We start from the raw sequence: 27,321 nt of genomic DNA on the forward strand, positions 1-27,321 counted from the left end.
ATCAATTTTGGTTTATTGCACAACATACAATCTAGAATACCTGCAGTTGATCCCTTGGTGGGCTAAAAAGCTAACTCATTAGCATTCTAGAAACTCCCCCTCTGCTTTTCCAACCTACCTGCGTATTGAAGTCCACCCTGACTACTGTAATATTGCCCCTTTGTATTTCCTATCTTGCATAGTAATCTGTAGGCCACATCCTTACTACTGGTTTGGGGTCTGTATACAACTCCATTCAGGGTCTTTTTGCCCCTGCAGTTCCTTAGCTCTATCCACAATGATCCAACACCTTCAGACCCTATGTCACCTTTTCCTAATGATTTGGTTTCATTATTTTTTAATATATATACACACAGAGCAACGCCACCCCCTCTGCCTTTCTGCTTGTCCTTTCGATACAATGTGTATTCTTGGGCTTTAAGCTCCCACCTATAATATTTCAGCCATAATTCAGTGATGCCTATAACATCATACCTGCCAATCTGTAACTGCTACAAGTTCATCTGCAGTACCTTATTACATATGCAGCACCATTCAAATATAACACCTTCAGTCCTATAACCATATAACAATCACAGCACAGAAACAGGCCATCTCAGCCCCTCTAGTCCGTGCCGAATGCTTACTCTCACCTAGTCCCACTGACCCGCACTCAGCCCATAACCCTCCATTCTTTTCCTGTCCATATACCTATCCAATTTTCTTTTTTAATGACAAAATCGAACCTGCCTCTACTACTTCTACTGGAAGCTCGTTCCACACAGTAACCACCCTCTGAGTGAAGAAATTCCCCCTTGTGTTACCCGTAACCTTTTGCCCCTCGACTCTCAACTGTACACAATACTCCAAATTTGGCCTCACCAATACCTTGTACAATTTTACCATTACATCCCAACTCCTATACTCAATGCTCTGATTTATAAAGGCCAGCATACCAAAAGTTTTCTTCACCACCCTATCCACATGAGATTCCACCTTCAGGGAACTATGCACCATTATTCCTAGATCACTCTGTTCTACTGCATTCTTCAATGCCCTACCATTTACGATGTCTGTCCTATTTGGATTATTCCTACCAAAATGTAGCACCTCACATTTATCAGCATTAAACTCCATCTGCCATCGTTCAGCCCACTCTTCTAACTGGCTTGAATCTCTCTGCAAGCTTTGAAAACCTACTTCATTATCCACAACGCCACCTATCTTAGTATCATCTGCATACTTACTAACCCAATTTACCACCCCATCATCCAAATCATTAATGTATATGACAAACAAAATTGGACCCAGTACAGATCCCTGAGACACACCACTAGTCACCGGCCTCCAACCTGACAGTTATCCACCACTACTCTCTGGCATCTCCCATCCAGCCACTGTTATATCCATTTAATTACTTCAGTATTAATACCTAAAGATTTAACCTTCCTAACTAACCTTCCGTGTGGAACCTTGTCAAAGGCCTGACAACATCCACTGCTTTACCCTCATCAACTTTCCTTGTAACCTTTTCAAAAAATTCAATAAGATTTGTCAAACATGACCTTCCACGCACAAATCCATGCTGACTGCTCCTAATCAGACCCTGTCTATCCAGGTAATTATATACAACATCTGTAAGGATACTTTCCATTAATTTACCCACCACTGACATCAAACTTACAGGCCAATAATTGCTAGGTTTACTCTTAGAACCCTTTTTAAACAATGGAACCACATGAGTATTACGCCAATCCTCCGGCACCATCCCCGTTTCTAATGACATTTGAAATGCTTATGTCAGAACCCCTGCTATTTCTGCACTTACTTCCCTCAAGGTCCTAGGGAATATCCTGTCAGGACCCAGAGACTTATCCACTTTTATATTCTTTATAAGCTTTAGTACTTCCTCTTCTTTAATCATCATAGTTTCATTAACTACCCTACGTGTTTCCCTTACCTTACATAATTCAATATCCTTCACCTTAGTGAATACCGAAGAAAAGAAATTGTTCAAAATCTCTCCCATCTCTTTTGGCTCCACACATAGCTGACCACTCTGATTCTACCAATTTTATCCCTCACTGCCCTTTTGCTATTAATGTAACTGTAGAAACCTTTTGGATTTATTTTCCCTTATTTGCCAAAGCAACCTCATATCTTCTTTTAGTTTTTCTAATTTCTTTCTTAAGATTCTTTTTATATTCTTTATATTCCTTGAGCACCTCATTTACTCCATGCTGCCTATATTTATTGTAGATATCTCGCTTTTTCTGAACCAAGTTTCCAATATCCCTTCAAAACCATGGCTCTCTCAAACTTTTAACCTTACCTTTCAATCTAACAGGAACATAAAGATTCTGTACCCTCAAAATTTTACCTTTAAATGACCTCCATTTCTCTATTACATCCTTCCCATAAAACAAATTGTCCGAATCCACTCCTTCTAAGTCCTTTCACATCTCCTCAAAGTTAGCCTTTCTTCAATCAAAAATCTCAACCCTGGGTCCAGTCCTATCCTTCTCCATAATTATAATGAAACTAATGGTATTGTGATCACTGGACCCTAAGTGCTCCCCAACACATACCTCCATCACCTGACCTACCTCATTCCCTAACAGGAGATCCAACACTGCCCTTTCTCTAGTTGGTACCTCTATGTATTGCTGCAAAAAAATCTACCCTGCACACATTTTACAAACTCCAAACCATTCATCCGTTTTACAGTATGGGCCCAGTCTATGTGTGGAAAATTAAAATCTCCCACAATCACAACCTCGTGCTTACTACGAATATCTGCTATCTCCTTACAAATTTGCTCCTCCAATTCTCGCTCCCCATTAGGTGGTCTATAATACACCCCTATAAGTGTAACTACACCTTCCCCACTCCTCAATTCCACCCAAATAGCCTCCCTAGATGAGCCCCCTAATCTATCCTGCCAAAGCACCACTGTAATATTTTCTCAGACAAACAATGCAACACCTCCCCCTCTTGCCCCTCCGATTCTATCACACCTGAAGCAATGAAATCCAGGAATATTTAGTTGCCAATCACACCTCTCCTGCAAACGTTTCACTAATAGCTACATCATATTTCCAGGTATCAATCCATGCTCTAAGCTCATCCACCTTTCTTACAATGCTCTGAGCATTAAAATAGATACATTTAAGAAACTCTCCACCTCTTCCTCTCTGTTTATCCCTAACGGTGCAAACAACTTTATTATCTTTTTCTTCCTTCTCCCCGACATCTTCAGTCTGAGCGCTCCCCTTCTCTATCACACACTGTCTACAAGCTTTCTCTATTTATGAACTAACCTCCTCTCCCCTAGTCTCTTCAAATTGATTCCCACCCCTCATCCCTGCCCCCTTCTCCAATCCCTCAGCCACGTATTTATCCTCCACCTCATTCCATTCCTACTCTCACTGTCCCGTGGCACAGGCAGTAATCCTGAGATTACTACCTTTGTGGTCCTTCTTCTCAACTCCCTTCCTAACTCCCTACATTCTCCTTTCAGGACCTCTTCCCTTTTCCTACCTATGTCATTGGTACCTACATGTACCACGACCTCTGGCTCCTCACCCTCCCACTTCAGGATATCTTGGACATGATCAGAAACATCCCAAACCCTGGCACCAGGGAGGCAAGCTACCATCCGAGTCTCCTGACTGCATCCACAGGATCACTAATCTGACCCCCTAACTATCGAGTCCCCTATTACTACTGCCTTCCTCTTCCTTTCCCTACCCTTCCGAGCTACAGGGCCAGACTCTGCTGGAGGCATGGCCATTGTTGCTTCCCTCAGGTAGGCTGTCCCCCCCCCCCCAACGGTACTCAAACAGGAGTACTTATTGTCAAGGGGTACAGCCACTGGGCTACTCTCTAGTACCTGACTCTTCCCTGTCTGCCTCCCGTGGTCCCGGTGTGACCACCTGCCTGTAACTCCTCTCTATCAACTCCTCACTCTCCCTGACCAGACGAAGGTCATCGAGCTGCAGCTCCAGTTCCCTAACATGGTCCCTTAGGAGCTGCAGCTTGACACACCTGGGGCAGATGTGGACTTCCGGGAGGCTAGGAGACCCCAGGACCTCCCACATCCGACACCGAGAACAACAAGCTGCCCTCACACTCATACTTCCCCTTTCCTCAAATAACAGAAAGTCCTGTATTCCCCCTTTCCAATTTTGCCCACCTTTTATGCTGGAACTCAGCCTGCTGATTGCAATTTGCCCCATCAACAGCCTGTCTCACTACACGTTGGCTCTATTTGCAAACCAGCTACCTTACCCTCAGCACTATTATCTGCCTCACCGATGATGCATTGAAACATATGTAGCTCAGGACACCAGTTGGACAATGCTCCACCTTGTTTGAGGTCTTACTAGCATCTGCCTCCACAACCTCTCCACTAACTATTCTGGCACTCTGGTTCCCACCCTCCTGCAACTCTACTTTAAGCCCTACTGTGCAGTATTAACAATCCTTCCCACCAGGATGTTACTCCCCCTCCAGTTCTGTACAGGTCCCACCTTCCCTGGAAGAGAGCCCAATGATCCAAGAACCTTACGCCCTCCCTCCTACACCAATGCCTTAGCCACTATACCATGCACGGTACCAGCAGTTATGGTCGAAATGACAATAAAAGTCACTTGACTATATAATCTTCCTAGTTCTAGCTTCACTAGCACAAGGCAGGGGTAGCAATCCTGAGATTACAACCCTGGAGGTCCTTACTTTTAAATTAGCACCTGACTCTGAACACTCCCTATGTCCCGTCACTTGTCCTACCCATATCATTGATGCCTACATGGACCACAATCTCTGGCTGTTCACTTCCCACTTAAGAATGCTGAGGATTCAATCCGAGATGTCCCATGTCATGGCAGCCAGGAGGTGACATACCAGCCAGGAATCTCATTCTCACCCACAGAACTTCCTGTCCAATCGTCTAACTAATGTGCTTTTACTCCCTCTCCCTTCTAAGTCACAGAGCTGTACTCAGTGCCAGCTGTGACTCTCCTCTATTAGGTCAACACCCCCAACAGTATCCAAAGTGTGTATTTTGTTGAGGGGGAGGGCCACAGGGGTACTCTGCACTAGTTCCTTATCCCCATTCCCCTTCCCGACTGTCACCCAGTTTCCTGTGTCCTGCACATTGGGTGTAACTACCTCTCTATGTGTCCTCTCTATCACCGCCTCAGCCTCCCAAATGATCCTGAGTACATCCAGTTCCAGCTCCATCTCCTTAACACGGATTGTTAGAAGCTGCAGCTGGACACACGTCTCACAGTTGTAGTCATCAGGGACACTGGAATTCTCTATGCTTCCCACATAACCTCAAAAGGAGCAGAGTACTGCACCATCCTGCATGGCATCTCTACTGAGCTAGTTGAGGAGACATAAAGGAGGGAAGGAGAAAAAAATAACCTTGAGCTTTTCTACTTCTTTTTTATATTTCGCTTTCTCTGGCTGAAGCCTCAAAGAGCTGAAGCCTCAAGATCACCTCTCTGACTCTGTCCACTCACACAATGGCTGTTCTGCTTTCCTCTGCCTTCCTTAATTTGCTCTTGCTAATCAATCCCAAAAACAGAATGGTCAGTGGTCAAAGCTGTATTTCTCTGCAGTGACCTGCTGCTCCCTTTTCTACTTGGGCAGTGGACCCAAGTGAAATTATCTCCTCTCAAAACTTTCGATGTCTGAATTGGTTGTTGGTTGAAACAGACAGAAAAGATTTATCAGGATGTTGCCTGGACTCGGGAATGAGTGACGAGTGGGTGAGTAGACTAGGATTTTACTCTCTACAACATAGGAGAATGAGAGGTGAATTGATCATGAGGGGCATATGGTGAAGACTATAAGACCATAATACACAGGGGCAGAACTGGAACATTCGGCCCATCGAGTTCGTTCAGATGTTCCACATTGGCTGATTTATTATCCCTCTCAACGCCACTCTCTTGCCTTCTCCCCACAAACCTTGATGCCCTGACTAATAATCAAGAGTCCACGTGAAATATACTCAATTACTTCACATCCGTCTGTGGCAATGAATTCCATAGATTTGCCGCTTTGTGGTAAAAGAAATTCCTTCTCATCTCTGATCTAAAGGGATGTCTCTGTACTTTGAGGCAGTGCCCTCTGGTCCTAGACACTCCTATTATAGGAAACATCCCTCCACATCCACTCCAGGCCTTTCAATATTTGATAGGATTCCATGAGATCTCACCTCATTTTTCAATACTTGACCATGATTGTTCTTGGCATATATTTCTACAGAAGAAGTTTTCCATTGCCTTCTTCTGGGCAGTGTGTTCACAAGACGAGTGATCCCAGCCATTATCGATACTCTTCAGAGATTGCCTGGCATCAATGATTGCATATCCAGGACTTGTGGTATGCACCAGCTGCTCATACGACCATCCACCACCTACTCGCATGGCTTCATGTCACACTGACTGGGGAGCTAAGCAGCTTCTAACACCTTTCCCAACAGTGACCTGCAAGGTAGCGGAGGGAAGGAGCCCCTTACACCTCCTTTGCTGGAAATGCATCTCCACCTTGCCATCCAAGGGGCCCAAAACTGCTCACAATATTCCATGCGTAGTCCGACCAATGCCTTATAAAGTCACGCACCACATCCTTGCTCTTATATTCTAGTCCTCTGGAAATGTATACTAGCAATCCATTTCCCTTCCTTACCTCAAACTCAACCAGCAAGTTAAATTGAGGGAATCCCTTTGCACCTCTGATCTTTTAATCTTCTCCCCACTTTTAAAATGGTCTTCACCTTTATTTCTTCTACCAAAGTGCATGGCCGTACACACCCCTGCATTATATTTCATCTGTCACTTCTTTTGTTCATTCTCCCAATCTATCCAAGTGGTTCTGCAGACTCTGTTTCACCAACACTACCTGCCCCACCATCTCTCTTCGAAACATCTGCAAACTTTGCCACAAAGCCATCAATTCCATCATCCAACTCACTGACATACAAAATGAAACAAAGCAGTCCTAACACCAAACCCTGCAGAAAACCACTAGTCATAGGCAGCCAACCAGAATAGGTCAACTTGATTGCTATTCTTTGTCTTCTGCCAGTCGATTTTCTATCAATGGTAGTGTGTTACGAACCCGCAGGTTTCACTTTAACAGAGCGCCTCAGTGAGGCAGGACTATGATGTTGTTCATGGACTGACTGGCAGCTTGTTTACCTTTAAAACAAGGACACAGTCAGAAGAGAGAGAGAAACAGCCAGTTGGAATGAGAGAGACAGAACAGCTACTCTCGTAGTCTGAGGAGGACTTGGACTTAAGAACTGCCGAGGCAGGTTTGCTCCAGAATGTGTGTCTGTCACTTTGTATTCTGGAGATGGAAAGAACAACCAGAAGACAGCAGAAGAGAGCCAGGAGAAATGCAGCCATGGTTGCAACGAATATCACATCCTGGGCATATAAAATAGCAAATAGAAAGGGCTTGCTCTCTTCTTCCTTTGTTTAAGGCAGGTGCACAAGACAATTGAGAAGGTAAACTCTGTCTGAACTTTAAACTAAGTATGTTTGTTGAATATATGTATATTTGATGAATATTCAGCTTTGTATTGTCTGTAACTTGGGCAACATGAATGTTTGGTTGAATTTTTACTGTTTGTAAATAAATTGTTAATATACCTATTCAAAGTCAGTGCATTTCCTGTCTCAATTGCCAGACCCACGAAGCTGATTGAACATTACTCCCCTTAAGGAATCAATGCTGACATTGGCTTATTTTATCATTGCCCTCAAAGTACCCGGAAACATCATCCTTAATAATGGACCACAACATCTTCACAACCACTGACATCTGGCTGACTTGCCCATAATTTCCTCTCTTCTACCTCCCTCCCTTCTTAAAGAGTGGAGTGACATTTGCAATTTTCAAGTCTTCTCGAACCATTGCAGAATCTCATCATTCTTGAAAGGTCATTAGTAATAGCTCCATAATTCTTTCAGTAACCTCTGTCAAAAACCTGGAGCATACTCCATCTGGCCTGGGTGACTCATCTACCTTTCAGGCTCCCAAGCACCCTCTTCCCAGTAATGGCAATTACATTCAATTTTGCTCCCTGAAACTGTTGAACTTCTGGCATTTGGTATAATTTTCCACAGAGAAGACTGATGAAAAATAGTTATTAAGTTTGTCTGCCATTTCTTTGTTCTCCATTACTAACTGCCCTAATCATTTCCAACAACTCAATATTGACTCTCACCTCTCTTTTACTCTTTATATATCTGAAAATCTTCTGAAAGATTCTTTTATATTATTTGCTAGCTAACTTTCATATTTCATCCTTTCTCTCCTTATTACTTTTTCAGTTGCTTTCCGTTGGTTTTTAAAAGCTTTCAATCCTCTAACTTACCACTAATTTTTTTTGCTGTATTGTATGCCCTCTCTTGCTTTTATTTCAGCCACAGTTGCCTCATTCTCCCTTTAGAATTCCTTTTTCATTTGGGATGTATCTTCCGAATTGCCACCAGAAACACCAGCCATTGCTAATCTGCTGTCATCACAGGGCAGCACCCATCGTCAGGGACCCCACCATCCAGGCCACACTCTATTCTCGCTGCTGCCATCAGGAAGAAGAAACAAGAACCTCGCCTGCGCAGTCTAGCCTCTTTTCCCTGGGCAGTGTAAAAAAAAAGACTTCTCTCTGAGATTCCTTTACCCCGTCACCCTCAGCCTCCTGCTCCAATTTAAAAATTCCTCTCCTTTTTGATCAGGAGGGATAAAAGAAGGCATGAGGAAGCTTTGGCAGTCAGGGTGAAGGGCTTCTATGGGTATATTAAGAGCAAAACGATAGTAAGGGATAAAATTGGTCCTCTTGAAGATCAGAGTGGTCGGCTATGCATGGAACCAAAAGAAATGGGGGAGATCTTAAATAGGGGTTTTTTTGCGTCTGTATTTACAAAGGAAACTGGCAAGGAGTCAGTGGAAATAAGACAAAGAAGTAGTGAGGTCATGGAACCTATACAGATTGAAGAGGAGGAGGTGCTTGCTATCTTGAGGCAAATCAGAGTAGATAAATTCCCAGGACCTGACAGGGTACTCCCTTGGACCTTGAAGGAGACTCGGCCCTGGCAGATATATTTAAAATGTCAATATCTACAGGTAAAGTGCCGGAGGATTGGAGGATAGCTCATGTTGTTCCGTTGCTTAAAAAAGGCTCTAAAAGTAATCCTGGAAATTATAGGCTGGTAAATTTGACGTTGGTAGCAGGCAAATTATTGGAAGGAGTACTAAGAGATAGGATCTATAAGAATTTGGATAGATAAGGACTTTAGGGAGAGTCAGCACAGCTTTGTGCGTGGTAGGTCATGTTTAACCAATCTAATTATTAGAGTTTTTCGAAGAGGTTACCAGGAAAGTGGATGAAGGGAAGGCAGTGGATGTTGTCTACATGGATTTCAGTGTGGCCTTTGACAAGGTCCCGCATGGGAGGTTAGTTAGGAAGATTCAGTCACTACGTACACATGGTGAGGTAGTAAATTGGATTAGACATTGGCTCAATAGGAGAAGCCAGAGAGTGGTAGTGGAGGATTGCTTCTCTGAGTGGAGGCCTGTGACTAGTGGTGTGCCACAGGGATCAGTGCTGGGTCCATTGTTATTTGTCATCTATATCAATAATCTGAATGATAATGTGGTAAATTGGATCAGCAAATTTGCTGATGATACAAAGATTGGAGGTGTAATGGACAGTGAGGAAGGTTTTCAAAGCTTGCAGAGGGATTTGGACCAGTTGGAGGAATGGGCTGAAAAATGGCAGATGAAGTTTAATACAGACAAGTATGAGGTATTGCACTTTGGAAGGACAAACCAAGGTAGAACATACAAGGTAAATGGTAGGGCACTGAGGAGTGCAGTAGAACAGAGGGATCTGGGAATACAGATACATAATTCCCTAAAAGTGGCACACAGGTATATAGGGTAGTAAAGAGAGCTTTTGGGATATTGGCCTTTATAAATCAAAGTATTTAGTATAAGAGTTGGAATGTTACGGTGAGGTTGTATAAGACATTAATGAGACCGAATCTGGAGTATTGTGTGCAGTTTTGGTCACCTAATTACAGGAATGATATTAATAAGGTTGAAAGAGTGCAGAGAAGGTTTACAAGGATGTTGCCGGGACTTGAGAAACTGAGTTACAGAGAAAGGTTGAATAGGTTACGACTTCATTCCCTGGAGCGTAGAAGAATGAGCAGAGACTTGATAGAGGTATATAAAATTATGATGGGTATGGATAAAGGGAATGCAAGCAGGCTTTTTCCACTGAGGCTAGGGGAGAAAAAAAACCAGACGACATGGGTTAAGGGTGAAGGGGGAAAAGTTTAAAGGGAACATTAGGGGGAGCTTCTTCATGCAGAGAGTGGTGGGAGTGTGGAATGAGCTGTCAGATGAAGTGGTGAATGTGGGCTCACTTTCAACATTTAAGAAAAACTTGGACAGGTACTTGGATGAAAGGTGTATGGAGGGATATGGTTCTGGTGCAGGTCAGTGGGACTAGGCAGAAAAATGGTTCGGCACAGTCAAGAAGGGCCAAGAGGCCTGTTTCTGTGCTGTAATGTTCAGTGGTTACAATCTACGGATTCTCTGTTAAGGACTCTTCTTCCCATATTCTTGATGATGAGATTTTATTATTTTTTTGTGTGTTTGTTGTCACTGGTTGTCCTCCCTGTTAATGCAGTCTTTTATTGCTTCTATTATGGTTATGGGATTTACTGAGTATGCCCGCAAGAAAATGAATCTCATCGTTGTATATAGTAACGTGTATGTACTTTAATAATAATTTTACTTTGAACTTTGAACCATCCCTGAAGGTGCCTCCTTCCCATCAGCTTTGGCCAGCTCCTGTCTGATGCCTCTGTAATTCCCTTTACTCCACTGTCACACTAATACATCTGACTTTATCTCCTCCCTGTTAATCTGCAGGGTGAGTTCTATGATATTACAATCACTACCTACTGAGGGTTCCTTTACCTTAAGCTCCCTAATACAATGCAGTTCATTAAACAACATCCAATCTGTTCTAAATAGCCTTCTCATCGGCATTCTACAACTTCCATCTCTTAGAATCTAGCACCAAACAGACATTACTAACCCACTTGCATATTGAAATTCCCCATAGCTATTGTAATATTGCCCGTATTACATGCCTTTTCTATATCCCATTGTAATGTATATCCCATATCCAGGCTACTGTTCGGAGGAATGTGTCTAACTCCCAACAGGGTCTTTTCACCTTTGCAGTCTCTTAGCTCGACCCAGAAGAATCCAAACCTTCCAATCCCGTGTCACCTCTTTCTGAGGATTTGATTTCAATTTTTACCATCAGAGCCACCAAACCCACTCTGCCTTCCTGCCGGTCCTTTCGATGCAATGTGTATCCTTGGATGTTCAGCTCCCAACTATGATCTTCTCTCAGCCACGATTCAGTGATGCCCACAATGTCATACGTCTCTAACTATGCTACAAGAGTATCTCCCTTATTCTCTGTACCTAATGCATTCACCTTCAGTCCTGTATCGGTCACTCTTTCTGATTTTGCCCCCTGTTTGACTGCAGCTCATCCCACCGACTGCAATTCTGCCCCATCATCTGCCTGTTCTTCCTCACAGTCCCACTACACAATGCATCATCTTGTGTATCAACTGCCCCTTCCTCAGCCCTGTCACTCAGGTCCCCATCCCCTCCACATTAGGGATTTTCCCCAGGGAGGGTGTGTGAAGAACAGGAGTGCAAAGGTTGATGATCAGAGGTGATGGATTTAAAAGGGACATCAGGAACTTTTCGTCACACACAGGGTGGTGCATATTTGGAATGAGCTGCTGGAAATAAGCAACGTTTGAAAGAATCTATAGTGGATCGTACATGGATTGAAGAGTTTTATTGGGTTTTGGACCAAATGTGGGCAGATGTCACCAGCTCACTGGGCAACACAGTCGGCATGGTCATTGGGCCAAATGTATGACACCCCAACTCGAACAGGTCACCCTGAGGGTCAATGTGGTCATCGATAAAGGAGAGGGGGGAGGTTTTAAATGAATATTTCCCAGGGAGAGGGTCACGGAAGCTGAGGAATTAAGGAAAATGAACAGTAATGTCCCGGAACATATCACAGTGCAAAAGCGAAGGTGCTGGAGGTATTAGAGGTGGATGAGCCCCAGACCGTGATCTGCTCTGTCTGATACCTCCAGACTGGGGAACCAATTCCAGGGCCCTGGAGGATAAATTTGCTTCACATTTCACCCCAGGTGAGCTGCTGGAAGACAGGAGGGTGGCTCAGGTGTTGTCCGGAGTTCAGAAGGACGGGAAGGTCAAGACTGGGAACTCCAGGCCACTGAGCCTAACATCAGTGGTGGGACAATTACTGGAATTGTCACTGAGAGACAGATTTACCAGCATTTGGAAAGGCAGGGACTGACTCAGGATAGTCAACACTGTTTATACCCGGGAAATAGTGACTCACAAATTTAATTTTTCTTTGATGAGGGGACAGAAAGGACTGTTCAGAATAGGGCGATAGACATTGTCCACATGAACTTCATTCCATGTTTATATCTCAGTGACTGGAATGAGATATCGACAGAGGATGTGCAGCTTTTCACTGAGTCAGGATAGTCAACACTGTTTATACTCGGGAAATAGTGACTCACAAATTTAATTAATTTTTCTTTGATGAGGGGACAGAAAGGATCGCTGAGAATAGAGTGATAGACATTGTACACATGAACTTCAGCAGGGCCTTTGACAAGGTTCCACGAGGAAGGCTCACAGAGAAGGTTTGATCACGTGGGATTCACGGTGAGCTATCCAATTGGCTGTAAAATTTGTCTGGCGGTAGGAGACAGAGGGTGTTGGTGAAGAGGTGTTGTCCAGACTGGGTCACTGTGATCAGTGGTGTTACCATGGGGATCAGTTCAGGGTCCACTGTTCATAGGTACTAACGATTTGGGAGAGAATATAGATGGCATGGTTAGCGAGTTTGCAGATGACAGCAAAATTGGTGGTATAGTGAACAGTGGAGGAGTTTATCTAGATCACAATAGACAATAGACAATAGGTGCAGGAGTAGGCCATTCGGCCATTTGAGCCAGAACCGCCATTCAATGTGGTCATGGCTGATCATCCACAATCAGAACCCCGTTCCTACCTTCTCCCCTTATCCCTTCACCCCGCTATCTATAAGAGCTCTATCTAACTCTTTCTTGAAAGCATCTAGAGAATTGGCCTCCACTGCCTCTGAGGCAGAGCATTCAATAGATCCACAACTCTCTGGGTGAAAAAGTTTTTCCTCAACTCTGTTCTAAATGGCCTACCCCTTATTCTTAAACTGTGGCCAATTCCTTAATAATCTTATATGTCTCAATCAGATCCCCTCTGATCCTTCTAAATTCCAGTGTATACAAGCCCAGTCGCTCCAATCTTTCAACATATGACAGTCCCACCATCCCAGGAATTAACCTCGTGAACCTACGCTGTACTCCCTCAATAGCAAGAATGTCCTTCCTCAAATTTGGAGACCAAAACTGAACACAGTACTCCAGGTGTGGTCTCACCAAGGCCCTGTACAACTGCAGATGGACCTCTTTGCTCCTATACTCAACTCCCCTTGTTATGAAGGCCAACATGCCATTAGCTTTCTTCATTGCCTGCTGTACCTGCATGCTTACTTTCAGTGACTGATGTACAAGAACACCTGGATCTTGTTGTACTTCCCCTTTTCCTACCTTGACACCATTTAGATAGTAATCTGCCTTCCTGTTCTTGCCACCAAAGTGGATAACCTCACATTTATCCACATTAAACTGCATCTGCCATGCATCTGCCCACTCACCCAAACTGTCCAAGTCACCCTGCATTCTCCTAACATCCTCCTCATATTTCACACGACTACCCAGCTTTGTGTCATCTGCAAATTTGCTAATGTTACTTTTAATCCCTTCATCTAAATCATTAATGTATATTGTAAATAGCTGCAGTCCCAGCACCGAGCCTTGCGGTACCCCACTAGTCACTGCCTGCCATTCTGAAAAGGACCCGTTAATCCCTGCTCTTTGTTTCCTACCTGCCAACTAATCTCCTATGTAGGACCTTATCAATGGATTTCTGAAAGTCCAGGTACACTACATCCACTGGTTCTCCCTTGTCCATTTTCACAGTTCCATCCTCAAAAAATTCCAGAAGATTAGTCAAGCATGATTTCCCCTTCATAAATCCATGCTGACTTGGACCGATCCTGTTACTGCTATCCAAATGTGCCGTTATTTCATCTTTTATAATTGACTCCAGCATCTTCCCCACCACTGATGTCAGGCTAACTGGTCTATAGTTCCCTGTTTTCTCTCTCCCTCCTTTCTTAACAAATGGGATAACATTAGCTACCCTCCAATCCTCAGGAACTGATCCTGAATCTATAGAACATTGGAAAATGATTAACAATGCTTCCATGATCTCTAGAGTCACCTCCTTAAGTACCCTGGGATGCAGACCATCAGGCCCTGGGGATTTATCAGCCTTCAGTCCCATCAGTCTACCCAACACCATTTTCTGCCTAATGTGAATTTCCTTCAGTCCCTCCATTACCCTAGGTCCTCTGGCCACTATTACATTTGGGAGATTGTCTGTGTCTTCCCTAGTGAAGACAGATCCAAAGTACCTGTTCAACTCGTCTGCCATTTCCTTGTTCCCCATAATGAATTCACCCGTTTCTGCCTTCAAGGGCCCAACTTTGGTCTTAGTTAATTTAAATTAGTAAATTAGTTAATTTTTTTCTCTTCACATACCTAAAGAAGCTTTTACTATCCTCCTTTATATTCCTGGCTAGCTTACCTTCGTACCTCATCTTTTCTTCCCGTATTGCCTCGTTAGTTATCTTCTGTTGCTCTTTAAAAGTTTCCCAATCCTCTGGCTTCCCACTTATCTTTGCTATGTTATACTTCTTTTATTTTTATACTGTCCTTGACTCCTCTTGTCAGCCATGGTCGCCCCTTACTCCCCTTAGGATCTTTCTTCCTCTTTGGAATGAACTGATCCTGCACCTTCTGTATTATTCCCAGAAATTATTCCCATTGTTGTTCCACTGCCATTCTTGCGAGAGTATCCTTCCAACCAACTTTGGCCAGCTCCTCCCTCATGGCTCCATAGTCCCCTTTGTTCAGCTGTAATACTGACACATCCGATTTTCCCTTCTCCTTCTCAAATTGTAGATGAAAACTTATCATATTATGGTCACTACGTCCTAATGGCTCCTTTACCTCGAGTTTGCTTATCAAATCTGGTTCATTACACAATACTAGATCCAGAATTGCCCTAACAGGCAATCCAGTACAAGCTGCTCTAAGAATCCATCTCAGAAGCTCTCCACAAACTCCCTTTTTTGGGGTCCAGTACCACCTGATTTTCCCAGTCTACCTGCATGTTGAAATCCCCCATTACAACCGTAGTGTTACCTTTACGACATGCTAATTTTAGCTCTTGATTCAACTTGCACCCTATATCCAGGCTACTATTTGGGGGCCTGTAGATAATTCCCATTGGGTTCTTTTTGCCCTTACAATTTCTCAGTTCTATCCATACTGACTCCACATCTCCTGATTCTATGTCACCCCTCGCAAGGGACTGAATTTCATCCCTCACCAGCAGAGCCACCTCATCCCCTCTGCCCATCAGTCTGACCTTTCGATAGGATGTAACACTCTGCCCAGTGCCATGATCAAGAGAGCAAGGAGAAATGCCGTCGTTATTGGGGATTCCATTGTGAGGGGAACAGACAAGAGATTCTGCGAGCCGGACAAGGATGCCTGAATGGTCTGTTGCCTCCCTGGTGCCAGGGTACAAGATATCTCGGATCGGGTCCAGAGTATTCTCAGGAGAGAGGGCGAGCAACCAGAAGTCTTGGTACATGTTGGTACCAATGACATAGACAGAAAAAGAGAGGAGTTCCTGAAGGAAGATTACTGGGAGCTAGGAAGAAAATTGAAATGCCGGACCTCCAGAGTAATAATCTCAGGATTACTGCCAGAGCCACGCACTAATGATTGTCAGAATAGCAGAATTAAGCAGATGAATGTGTGGCTAAGTAACTGGTGCAGGGGGCAGGGCTTCAAATTCTTAGATCACTGGGATCTATTTTGGGGGAGGCATGACTTATACAGAAACGATGGGTTACACCTGAACTCAAAGGGTACTAATATCCTGGCGGGATTGTTTAATATAGCTGTTAGGGAGGGTTTAAACTGAGTTGGCAAGGAGAAGGAAACCAGGATGTTATGGTCGAGGAAGAGGAAAATAGAAATAAGTCAAGGAAATCCTGCTGTTCAGGAGGATTTAAACTAATGTGGCAGGAGGGTGGGAACAAGGGCAGAGAGACAGAGGGGTGTAAAATGAGGGTAGAAGCAAAAAGTAGTAAGGTGAAAAGTAAAAGTGGCAGGCAGGCAAATCCAGGGCAAAAATCAAAAAGGGCCACTTTTCAACAGAATTGTATAAGGGCTAAGAATGTTGTTAAACTAGCCTGAAGGCTTTGTGTGTCAATGCGAGGAGCATTCGTAACAAGGTGGATGAATTGAATGTGCAGATAGTTATTAATGAATATGATATAGTTGGGATCACAGAGACATGGCTCCAGGGTGACCAAGGATGGGAGCTCAACATCAGGGATATTCAATATTCAGGAGGGATAGACAGGAAAGAAAAGGAGGTGGGGTAGCATTGCTGGTTAGAGAGGAGATTAACGCAATAGAAAGGAAGGACATTAGCCTGGAGGATGTGGAATCGATATGGGTAGAGCTGCATAACACTAAGGGGCAGAAAGTGCTGCTGGGAGTTGTGTACAGGCCACCTAACAGTAGTAGTGAGGTTGGGGATGGCATTAAACAGGAAATTAGAAATGCATGCGATAAAGGAACAGCAGTTATAATGGGTGACTTCAATCTACATATAGATTGGGTGAACCAAATTGGTAAGGGTGCTGAGGAAGAGGATTTCTTGGAATGTATGTGGGATGGTTTTCTGAACCAACATGTCGAGGAACCAACTAGAGAGCAGGCCCTTCTAGATTGGGTATTGAGCAATGAGGAAGGATTAGATAGCAATCTTGTCGTGCAAGGCCCCTTGGGTAAGAGTGACCATAATATGGTCGAATTCTTCTTAAAGAAGGGTAACTTTGAAGGTATGAGACGTGAATTAGCTAAGATAGACTGGCAAATGATACTTAAAGGGTTGACGGTGGATATGCAATGGCAAGCATTTAAAAATCGCATGGATGAACTACAACAATTGTTCATCCCAGTTTGGCAAGAGAATAAACCAGGGAAGGTAGTGCACCCGTGGCTGACAAGGGACATTAGGGATAGTGTCAAGTCCAAAGAAGAAACATACAAATTAGCCAGAAAAAGCGGCACACCTGAGGACTGGGAGAAATTCAGAGACCAGCAGAGGAGGACAAAGGGCTTAATTAGGAAAGGGAAAAAAGATTATGAGAGAAAGCTGGCAGAGAACATAAAAACTGACTATAAAAGCTTTTATAGATATGTGAAAAGAAAAAGATTGGTTAAGACAAATGTAGGTCCCTTACAGTCAGAAACAGGTGAATTGATCATAGGGAACAAAGACATGGCAGACCAATTGAATAACTACTTTGGTTCTGTCTTCACTAAGGAGGACATAAATAATCTTCAGGAAATAGTAGGGGACCGAGGGTCTAGTGAGATGGAGGAACTGAGGGAAATACATGTTAGTAGGGAAGTGGTGTTAGGTAAATTGAAGGGATTAAAGGCAGATAAATCCCCAGGGCCAGATGATCTGCATCCCAGAGTGCTTAAGGAAGTAGCCCAAGAAATAGTAGATGCATTAGTGATAATTTTTCAAAATTCTTTAGATTCTGGATTAGTTCCTGAGGATTGGAGGGTGGCTAATGTAACCCAACTTTTTTAAAAAAGGAGGGGAAGAGAAACCAGGGAATTATAGACCGGTTAGCATGACATTGATGGTGGGAAAAATGCTAGAGTCAGTTATCACAGATGTGATAACAGCACATTTGGAAAGCGGTGAAATCATCGGACAAAGTTGTTGGGTGATTGGAGAGAGGCGGAATGATGTGAGAAGCTGAGATGGGATAGGTGGAAGAGTCAAAGGCCTAAAGAAGAAGGTATCTGATAGGAAGTATCACTTAAAATTGTTCACAAACATGGAGAAAGGAAACTGTAAATGTTTAGCTCGCTTAGTTATATCAGACATTTCTCTCAACGTTGTGTTCAACAAAAAGGGGTTATCGAATTTTTCAACAGGTAGGGCGCCATGTGTCACTGACAGGAACTGGTCATCATCACTGATCCTGTAAATATTACACAGCTGGTCATAAACTGAGCATCAGTGATATTTGAACTATTTTACAAATCCACACTGTGTTTCAGTAAAGACCATGTCCTACCTCCTCTTCCGACGAACTTCCTCCTGAAATAAATAAAACACAGATCTCAATTGACTGACGGTGTGCATCCCAATATCATGAATTTGAGCCAAGTTATTGAAATTTCCCACCTCCCAGCTCTCTCTCACTGACACACACGGAGAAAAGGGAGACTGTAACAAGGGGCACAGAACCCGGGAGAAAGTTGATAATTATCTCATAACTGACAGGACGGAACTGACGGGAAAGACTGGACAGGCTGTGAATGTTTTTCTGGATACGATGTCAGGGAGGATCAGATGCTGGAATTTAAGATTAGTGGTGGATTGGATTGGGTGTGGGTGGAGAACGCATCTCTGCTTGAAATGTAGTGAAGGGAATGTGGAACTCACTGTCACAGGAGTGGTTGAAGTGGAACAGCAGAGATTGAATGTGATGGGGAAGCTGGATAAACACATACAGCCTCCGGTGCAACTCTGCGTGTTGTTGGGGAGAGTGTGAGAGTGAGAGAAAAAGTAGTCTAGTGTAGTTTTTTTCTGTGTTGTTTTTTACGTAGCTCAGTCTAGTTTTTGTACTGTGTCATGTAACACCATGGACTTGAAAAAAAGTTGTCTCATTTGTAGACCAGCAGTTATAGTCAAAATGACAATAAAAAAGTGACTTGATGACTTGACTTTAAGATTCAGGGGAGTAAATTTAGGACAGAGATGAGGAGGAACTGCTTTTCCCAGAGAGTGGTGAATCTGTGGAATTCTCTGCCCAGTGAAACAGTGGAGGCCACCTTGGTAAATATACCTAAGACAAAGTTGGATAGAGTTTGGCATAGTTGGAGAATTAAGGGTTATGGGGAAAAGGCAGGTAGGTGGAGATGAATCCAGGATCGATAGGATCAGACATGATCCTATTGAATGGTGGAGCAGGCTCGATGGTCCAGATGACCTACTCCTGCTCCTAATTCTTATGTTCTTATGGAGTTCGGGCACTGTTGCCAGCAGTGGTGATAGGTGGGAGGTTGCTTGTGAAGCAGAGAAGTTGATAGCAGAAGAAGGGTTGAAAGACCTCTCTATTGTGTGAAATGGGATATAATCCAATGAAGAATATATCTGAAAAAGGAAGGCAGTGCAATTGTCTGTAAAACAACGAACCTGTTACAAGCTGGATGTACAGTCTATTAAAAAGTATTCACTTGTTTTCATCTTTTACTGTTTTAAAACATTATTTCACAGTGGATTTAATTTGGCTTGTTTAATGCTGATCAGAAGAAAAACTCTTTTGTGGCTCAGTGAAAACAGATCTCTACAAAGTGATCTAAATTAATTAAAACACAAAATAATTGATTGCATTAGAATTTATCCTCCTTTAATACAACACAGCAAATTATCACTCGTGCAGCCAACTGGTTTTAGAATTCACATAATCGTTTCAATGGGGATCTGTTTTTAGAGACCTGTGTACAGTGAAGGTGTTTCAATTGATTGGAGTAAAAATACACCTGTATCTGGAAGCTCCAACTGCTGGTGAGTCAGTACCCTGGCAAAAACTACACCATGAAGACAAAAGAACACTCCAAGCGACTCTGCGAAAAGGTTATTGAAAAGCACAATTCAGGAGATGGACAAAGAGAATTTCAAGGTCACTGAATTAAGTCAATCATCAAGAAATGGAAACAATATGGCACAGCTGTAAATATGTCTAGAACAGGCTGTCAACTGAATGACCATGCAAGAAGGACTAGTGCCGGAGGCCACCAAAAGACCTATGACAACTCTGGAGGAGATACAAGCTCCAATGACTGAGAAGGGAGAGACTACATATACAACAATCGTTCACCCGTCACAAAGAGTGGCAAAGAGAAAGCCGAAAGCCACTGTTGAAGAAAACCTCCTGAAATCTGAGCAAGAGTTTCCAGAAGGCACACGGGAGACTCTGAAGTCAGCTGGCATGAGGTTCTATGGTCTGTTGAAACCAAAATTGAGCTTTTTCGGCCATCAGTCTAAATGCTATTTTAGGCGCAAGGGAAAAACTGCACATAATCAAAAACACACCCTACCGTGAAGCAGGTGGTGGCTGCATCTCGCTGTGGGGATGCTTCACTGCAGCAGGCCCTGGAAGACTTCTATGGTAGAGGATAAAAAGATTGCAGCAAAATACAGGGAAATCCCGGAGGAAAACCTGATGTATTCTGCAAGAGAACTGTGACTTGGGAGAAGATTTGTTTTGCAGCAAGACAATGACCCCAAGCATAAAGCCAAAGCTACACAGGAATGGCTTAAAATGAACAAAGTTAATGTCCTGGAGAGGACAAGTCAGCGTCCAGCCTCAATCCATTGAGAACTGTGGCTGGATTTGACAAGGGCTGTTCACTCACAATCCCCGTGCAATCTGACAGAGCGTGTGCAGTTTTGTAAAGAAGAATGGGGAGAGATTGCAGTGTCCGGATGTGCAAAGCTGATAGAGACCGATCCACACTGGCTCAAGGTTGTAATTGCTGCCAAAGATGCATCTACTAAATACTGACTTCAAGGGGATGAATTTATTTTGTGTTTGATATTTCTAATTAATTTAGATTAATGTAGAGATCTGTTTTCACTTTGAGACAATGAAACATGAAAAACAATGAAACTTCCAAGCCGGGGGAGGGGGGGTGGTGGTGAATACTTTTTACAGACGCTGTGGATGTTTAATCTGATGTGTGGGTCACAATGTGAAATTCAATCTCAGTTCCCACTGATCGACAGAGTGACCCTCACACCCACCACACTCACAGCCTGTGAGTTATCAGAAAGACCGTGGGAACGGTAGAGAAAGCCCGCCGGCTGAGGCAGAGGTCCCGCCGGGAGCTAGTGGTAAAAGTAAGGAGGAGGAAATGCAAGATGGCAGGAGGGGTCCTGGCTTGACCTGTTTTATTTGTGGAAAGGTGGGTCATATTGCATCTAACTGCTTTGCTCCGAGGAAGGAGACAGGAAAATGGAAAGCAGCAGTCCCTACAGGATGTGCTGTGGTGATCAGTAAATTGACAAGAGAGCCCCAGGTAGATAGAATACAAGAAGGGTCTGAGACATATATGTCAAACAGAACCGTGTCTGTGAAAGAGGGAGACACACCAGTTCCAGTGCGGATCTGGAGAGACACGGGAGCTGAGCAGTCATTGATTCGCAGTAAGGTACTAGATTTTGGTCGCAAGACTGGAGAGGTAGCTTTGAGAGGCAAAGGAAAAGGGACAGAAGCGGTGCCTTTGCATAGCATCATTATAAATTGTGAGCTGGTATCTGGACCAGTTGAAATAGGATTTCCGATCAGAATTTCCAATCAGAATTTCCGAGAACTGACGTAGACATCCTTCTGGGTAACGATTTAGCCGGTGGTGAGGTTAGGTCAGCCATGGAGCTGCCGAGCCAGCCTGTGAGTGTTGAGGACCCGCCCCTAGATTCCAAGATCTATCCCACATGCGCGACCACTCGCAGCCTGTCGGAAAAGGCAGCTGAGAACGAGACCAGTTTAAATCAGTCCAGTATTGATTTGGCCGAGACGTTTTTGCCGACCCTGTACCAAGAGGGGTTAGAGGGTGGTAAAACGGAGAATATGAAAGTGAAAGAGAGTAAGGGAGAGGAGGTAGTCCTGCCCTTAGCCAGGAGGAAATTTATAGAGGCGCGGAGTAAAAATGAGAAACAGATAAGGCTGTTAGAAGGTCCAGGGTTGGACATGGATGATCTGTCTGGCTTGACAGAACTGTTTGAAGAAGTTTAAAATTCTACAGGTGTTCCCGATAATGAAATGAGGGCAGTCCTAGATGAAAAGGATGCCATGACCTTGACGAAGTCTGCTGGGTTGGCAGATGAGGTTGTTTCAGCCCGCGGAGTTGAGTTTACTCCGGAAGGGAGTTGCCCAGAGAGTAACTGGGAGGATCAGGGGAATTTAGAATTTGAAAAGGGGACGGGTATTGAAAGCCTGGAAGAGGCTGATGTCCCATTTCAGTGTGTCCAAGAAGTGGATGCACGTGGTACTGAACCTAGTAATGGAGCTCAGAAAAAGTCTGAGATATTTGATTCAGTTAAAAAGGAATGCAGTCCTTGCGGGTCAGATGTCTTGGTTCAGTGAAGAAAGGGTTAACCTTGGTAATAGTGGGAAGTGAGAATTCCCATTCGAAGGTGTGTTAAAAGTTAGTGAGGAGATAAAAGGTGGTGAGTTGAATATTATTATTGAAAGGAAAGGGAAAAGTGTAGTTCCTAAATTCAATGAAGAAAATTTAAAGTCTAGATTGATGTCAGAGCAGCAACCAGGCTACAGAGACAATGGCTTGTTAACACGATGCCTGTGAATCAATTACAGGTTGAGGTGGAATGTAAAGGTGCCCCACACGCTAATGTTATTCAAGAGTGTGCTGTGAAGAGGCAGAATCTGGAATGCTGTTTGGACAAAGAGGGGTTGCTTGCAGAGTTTGAACTGAAAACTCATGCTAATAACTTGCTTAAAATTAAAGAATTGTGTGGAAATTCGGAAAATGGTCTAAGTTTGGAAAACATAGTTGATAAAATAACTCCTATGAAAGGAGCATGTGAAAGCCTATTCCACACTGGTGCACAAGCTAACCATGTGGGAGTTAACTGGAAAAGGGGCGAGGGTTGACGGGATGCCATTTTCAATAGCTGGATCCGGTTTTAAGGGATTTCGACAAAGCATGTGAATAATAAAGACAACCTCATGGAAGATTGACTGTTAAGTTTGAAAGTAAAATAAAGATTAGTATTTGCATGAACTTTTGTAGTATTCATGTGAGCTAAGATCACAACTCTTTAGTTTTTGTTTGCTGAAGAAAAGGAATAAAAACAAGTAGTTATTAAATTGGAGTCTGATGCTACAAGAACTTATTAAGGTACCAGATGTTAAGATGTTAAAGGAAGTGACAATGTAATCGCTAACTGTTTAGATGCTGAATTGAATGTATAACTGTATTACTCCGTAGTGAAAAAAAAAACCTCTTTTATTGTGTTAGATTTTGGAATCCTGTAAGACTCTGTATTAATTCATTTTTACCTGTTGGTAAAAATCTTAGAAGGAAGGGAGTGTACTAAGGGGCCGAAGGGTACAAAGTCGCCCCCTCCTTTTTGAGAATCGCAAGATCGCTATTAATTCGGGACTGGAACCCAGGAAATGAAAGAGAATCCACAAGGGTTGGGATGTGTCCTGGCCTCAGCGATACAAAACCATTGATTACTGCCATTGTCTCTGGGAGACGGAATTGTGTATTGAGCACTGTACTATTCATGGAAGCCCTCAGGGGACGACCAGAGGGGGTTGGTTGAGGGATTGCATCATCCCAACCTGATTGATATTTGAGACCCCGTGAGTAAGGATAAAAGAGGGTCTGGGGAACAACCCCTTTAGACGCACCAGGAGAAACGCTAGAAATCCCGTGACAGCGTTTTATAGCAAAAGCTGGCGGGGGCTCGCGTTCGTCCTTCCCTTGCCTGGGTTGGCGGGTCGCTACGGAAGAACGGCTTAGCTGAAGGAGAGGCCACAAGTGAACGGCCACACCAACGAGACTCCAACGGATCGAAATCATAAAAGGAATCGGCAAGTTTTTCTCCAAATCTCTCTCTCTCTCCAACCATTGAAAAACAGCGGTCCCCAAAGGCTGCAGCCTGCATGAACTGAGTGACTTTTATATTTCCATCGTACAATACATTTATCCCCTAGACAACGATAGAGCTTATTTCTTATTGATTATTATGTACCCGCACTTTTAGATTTAGTACTGACGACGTAGATGATCTGTATATTTGCAATGATATTATTTTTGTGTATTTTTACCAATAAATACTGTTAAAAATAGTATCATCAGACTTCAACAGACCTCTCGATCTTTGCAGGTAAGTGACCCAGTTACGGGGTTCGTAACAGTATACGTACTTTGATAATAAATGTACTTTAAACGTTGAAATCTGAAGGCCTCCTTCCTACACCAGCTCCTTAGCCAGGCGTTAAACTGTTTGATCTTCCTGTTTCTGGCCTCTCTAGCACGTGGTATGGGCAGCAATCCTGGGACCAGAACCCTGGGTCCTGTCCTTGAACTTACACCGAACTCCTTAAACTCAGATGGAGGGACTGCTTTGTCGAGCACTTTCACTCCATCCGCCTCAAAATGCACCATTTCTTTGTGACGTCCCGCTTCAACTCAATCTCTCATTGCAGAATCTCGTGTTAAATGCTCAAGAAACTAAATAAGAAACATAAAATATCAGAATCCACAGGATGGATGGTGTTTGATTAAAAGGTGCTGGAAATCGAGAGCAACACGTACAAAATGCTGGAGGAACTCAACAGGCCAGGCAGCGACTCTGGAGAAGTGTAAACAGTCGACGATTCAGGCTGAGACCCTTCATCAGGACAGGAAAGGAAGGGGAAAGGTGGGGGAGGGGAGGAAGAAGTACAAGGTGACGGGTGATAGGCGGAGATTTCCGGAGAGATAATCGGTGTGAAATATGAACTCCATGGATTGTGACTGACCGGGTGAATGGTTCCGACATTTTACCCTCCTCACTCACCCTCTCCATCTGCCCATTATCTTTGTCACTCCCACCTCTCACCTCACCCTCTCTGACACATTTCCACACTCCATCCCTCCCTCGTGTGTCTATCACCCCCTCACCGGCCAGCTCTTACCCTGGCTTTCCATCCAAATCCTACACCGGTCATCTCCGCTCTCACTTTCAGTCCAGTGGGAGGACATTGAGCCAAAACGTCAATTATCCATTTCCCTCCATAGATGCTGCCTGACACGCTGAGATTCTCCAGCCTGTTACCGTCACGTGTCCCACCTCCCCCAGATTCACCTTGACCTCCCTCTCCCAGTCAGCACCACCACTTGTCCCACTTCACCTGTCCGGGGCGGGTGGACTTTAGCACCCGGGGGAGCCGGGGAGCTCAGGACCCGCCGCCCGCGGCTGCTGCTGAATCCGCAGTGTTTCTGTTCCATTGACGGATGCGGAGAACGGGTTAAAATTAATGGATCGATAATTCTCACATCGTGTTTATTTCACTCTCCGCACATTTGTATTTACACTGACTTACTCCTGACGCCGGTCCCGGATCCGACCCGTCTACAGACCCGGAGCGAAACCAGAGCAGATTCTCAGCCACTGTTTTGTATCCCAAGTCCAGAAGAAAGGATAAAGTTTCTCTGTGAATTTATTCCCAGTGAAGGTGTGGAGATGGGACTTGGTCTCCGCGTTGTAAAACGAAACTGTCCCGGACTCGTAACTGAGATAAACTCCCACCCTCCCGGGGATGGGACCGGCCGGGAGACGGGACAGAGGAGAGGTGTAAACCCACATCTCGTCATCAATCCGCCTGATTGTCCAGAATCCGTTCTCCGGACTCGGTGTGACCACTCCCTTCCTCTCCACAGACTCTGCGGCGACTCCCAGACACCAGAGCCGATTCCCCGTCACCTCCACCTCCCAGTAATGTCTCCCCGATGTGAATCCCACCGATCCCAGCACACAGGCCCGGTCTGAGAACCTCTTCCCGGTGTCATGGAGACTCCTCCGGGTCGCGGTGTGTCTCACACTCTTCCGATCCTCAGACACCTCGAGCCACGGACTCGCCGCTTCCACATCCAGGATGACAGAGACTGGGGGGAGAAGCAGAGAATTAGAGAGTCCCCGGGGATCGGGGGGAGACTCGGTCGGCTCGGCCCCGGGACCGGGGAGACTCGGGCAGCGCGGCCCAGGGGATCGGGGGGAGACTCGGGCAGCGCGGCCCCGGGACCAGGGGGAGACTCGGGCAGCGCGGCCCAGGGGATCGGGGGGAGACTCGGACAGCGCGGCCCCGGGGATCGGGGGGAGACTCGGGCAGCTCGGCCCCGGGATCGGGGGGGGGTGTCGGGCAGCGCGGCCCCGGGGATCGGGGGGAGACTCGGGCAGCGCGGCCCAGGGGATCGGGGGGAGACTCGGGCAGCGCGGCCCAGGGGATCGGGGGGAGACTCGGGCAGCGCGGCCCCGGGGATCGGGGGGAGACTCGGGCAGCTCGGCCCCCGGGGATCGGGGGGAGACTCGGGCAGCGCGGCCCCGGGGATCGGGGGGAGACTCCGACAGCACGGCCCCGGGGATCGGGGGGAGACTCGGGCAGCGCGGCCCCGGGGATCGGGAGGAGACTCGGGCAGCGCGGCCCCGGGATCGGGGGGGGGGGTGTCGGGCAGCGCGGCCCCGGGGATCGGGGGAGACTCGGGCAGCGCGGCCCCGGGGATCGGGGGGAGACTCGGGCAGCGCGGCCCCGGGACCAGGGGAGAGGCCGCTGGGGATGCTGGTTGTCCATCCGTTGACATCGAGGGTAGACCACACTCGGAGTACTGTGGCATTCCTGGTTCCCGGACTATGGGACGGATGTCATCACACTGGACAGGAAGCTTCAGGAGGATGTTACCAGGACTGGAGGGCTTGACTTAAAATGAGAGTGGACAAGCTGGGGCTATTTCCCTGGAGTGTAGGGGTGACCCCTGGTCAAAGTATATAAACTCATAGGGGGCATAGATAATGTGTCTTTTTCCAGAATAAGGTGTCCAAAACCAGACTGAAGGTGAGAGGGGAATGATTTATAAGGGATCTTTGACCCCTTCCCACAAACCCCCTCCCACACGGCCCCTCATCACCCACACACTCCACTCTCTGTCCGGATGCAGGGTTTTTCATTAAGGATCAGTTTAATAGACACAGAGGGGAATCGGCCCTTCCAGCCCTTCGATCCACACCACACAGCAATCCCCTGATTTAATCCCAGATGCATCGCGGGACAATTTACAATGACCGACCAACCGGTACATCTCTGGACTGTGGGAGGAAACCGGAGCACACGGAGGAAACCCACACGGTCCCGGGGAGAAGGTACAAACTCTGTGCGGG

General features: G+C 45.2%; 2 protein-coding genes across 2 annotated transcripts in view; both read right to left on the reverse strand.

Annotated features, from left to right (window-relative positions):
- The window catches only part of LOC132385447 (E3 ubiquitin-protein ligase TRIM39-like), a 66,561-nt gene that overhangs the window by 9,067 nt on the left and 30,173 nt on the right, over nt 1-27,321 (reverse strand). The gene's annotated exons all lie outside the window — the stretch shown is intronic.
- The window catches only part of LOC132385446 (nuclear factor 7, brain-like), a 29,130-nt gene continuing 27,130 nt past the window's right edge, over nt 25,322-27,321 (reverse strand). Inside the window, exon 6 of the mRNA XM_059957523.1 lies at nt 25,322-26,054. Within this exon, the coding sequence (XP_059813506.1) occupies nt 25,522-26,054 (533 nt within the window). The 3' untranslated portion in view covers nt 25,322-25,521. The remainder of the gene's footprint in view (nt 26,055-27,321) is intronic.

Source organism: Hypanus sabinus, assembly GCF_030144855.1.
Source record: "Hypanus sabinus isolate sHypSab1 chromosome 5 unlocalized genomic scaffold, sHypSab1.hap1 SUPER_5_unloc_4, whole genome shotgun sequence".
Taxonomy (NCBI): Eukaryota; Metazoa; Chordata; class Chondrichthyes; order Myliobatiformes; family Dasyatidae; genus Hypanus; species Hypanus sabinus.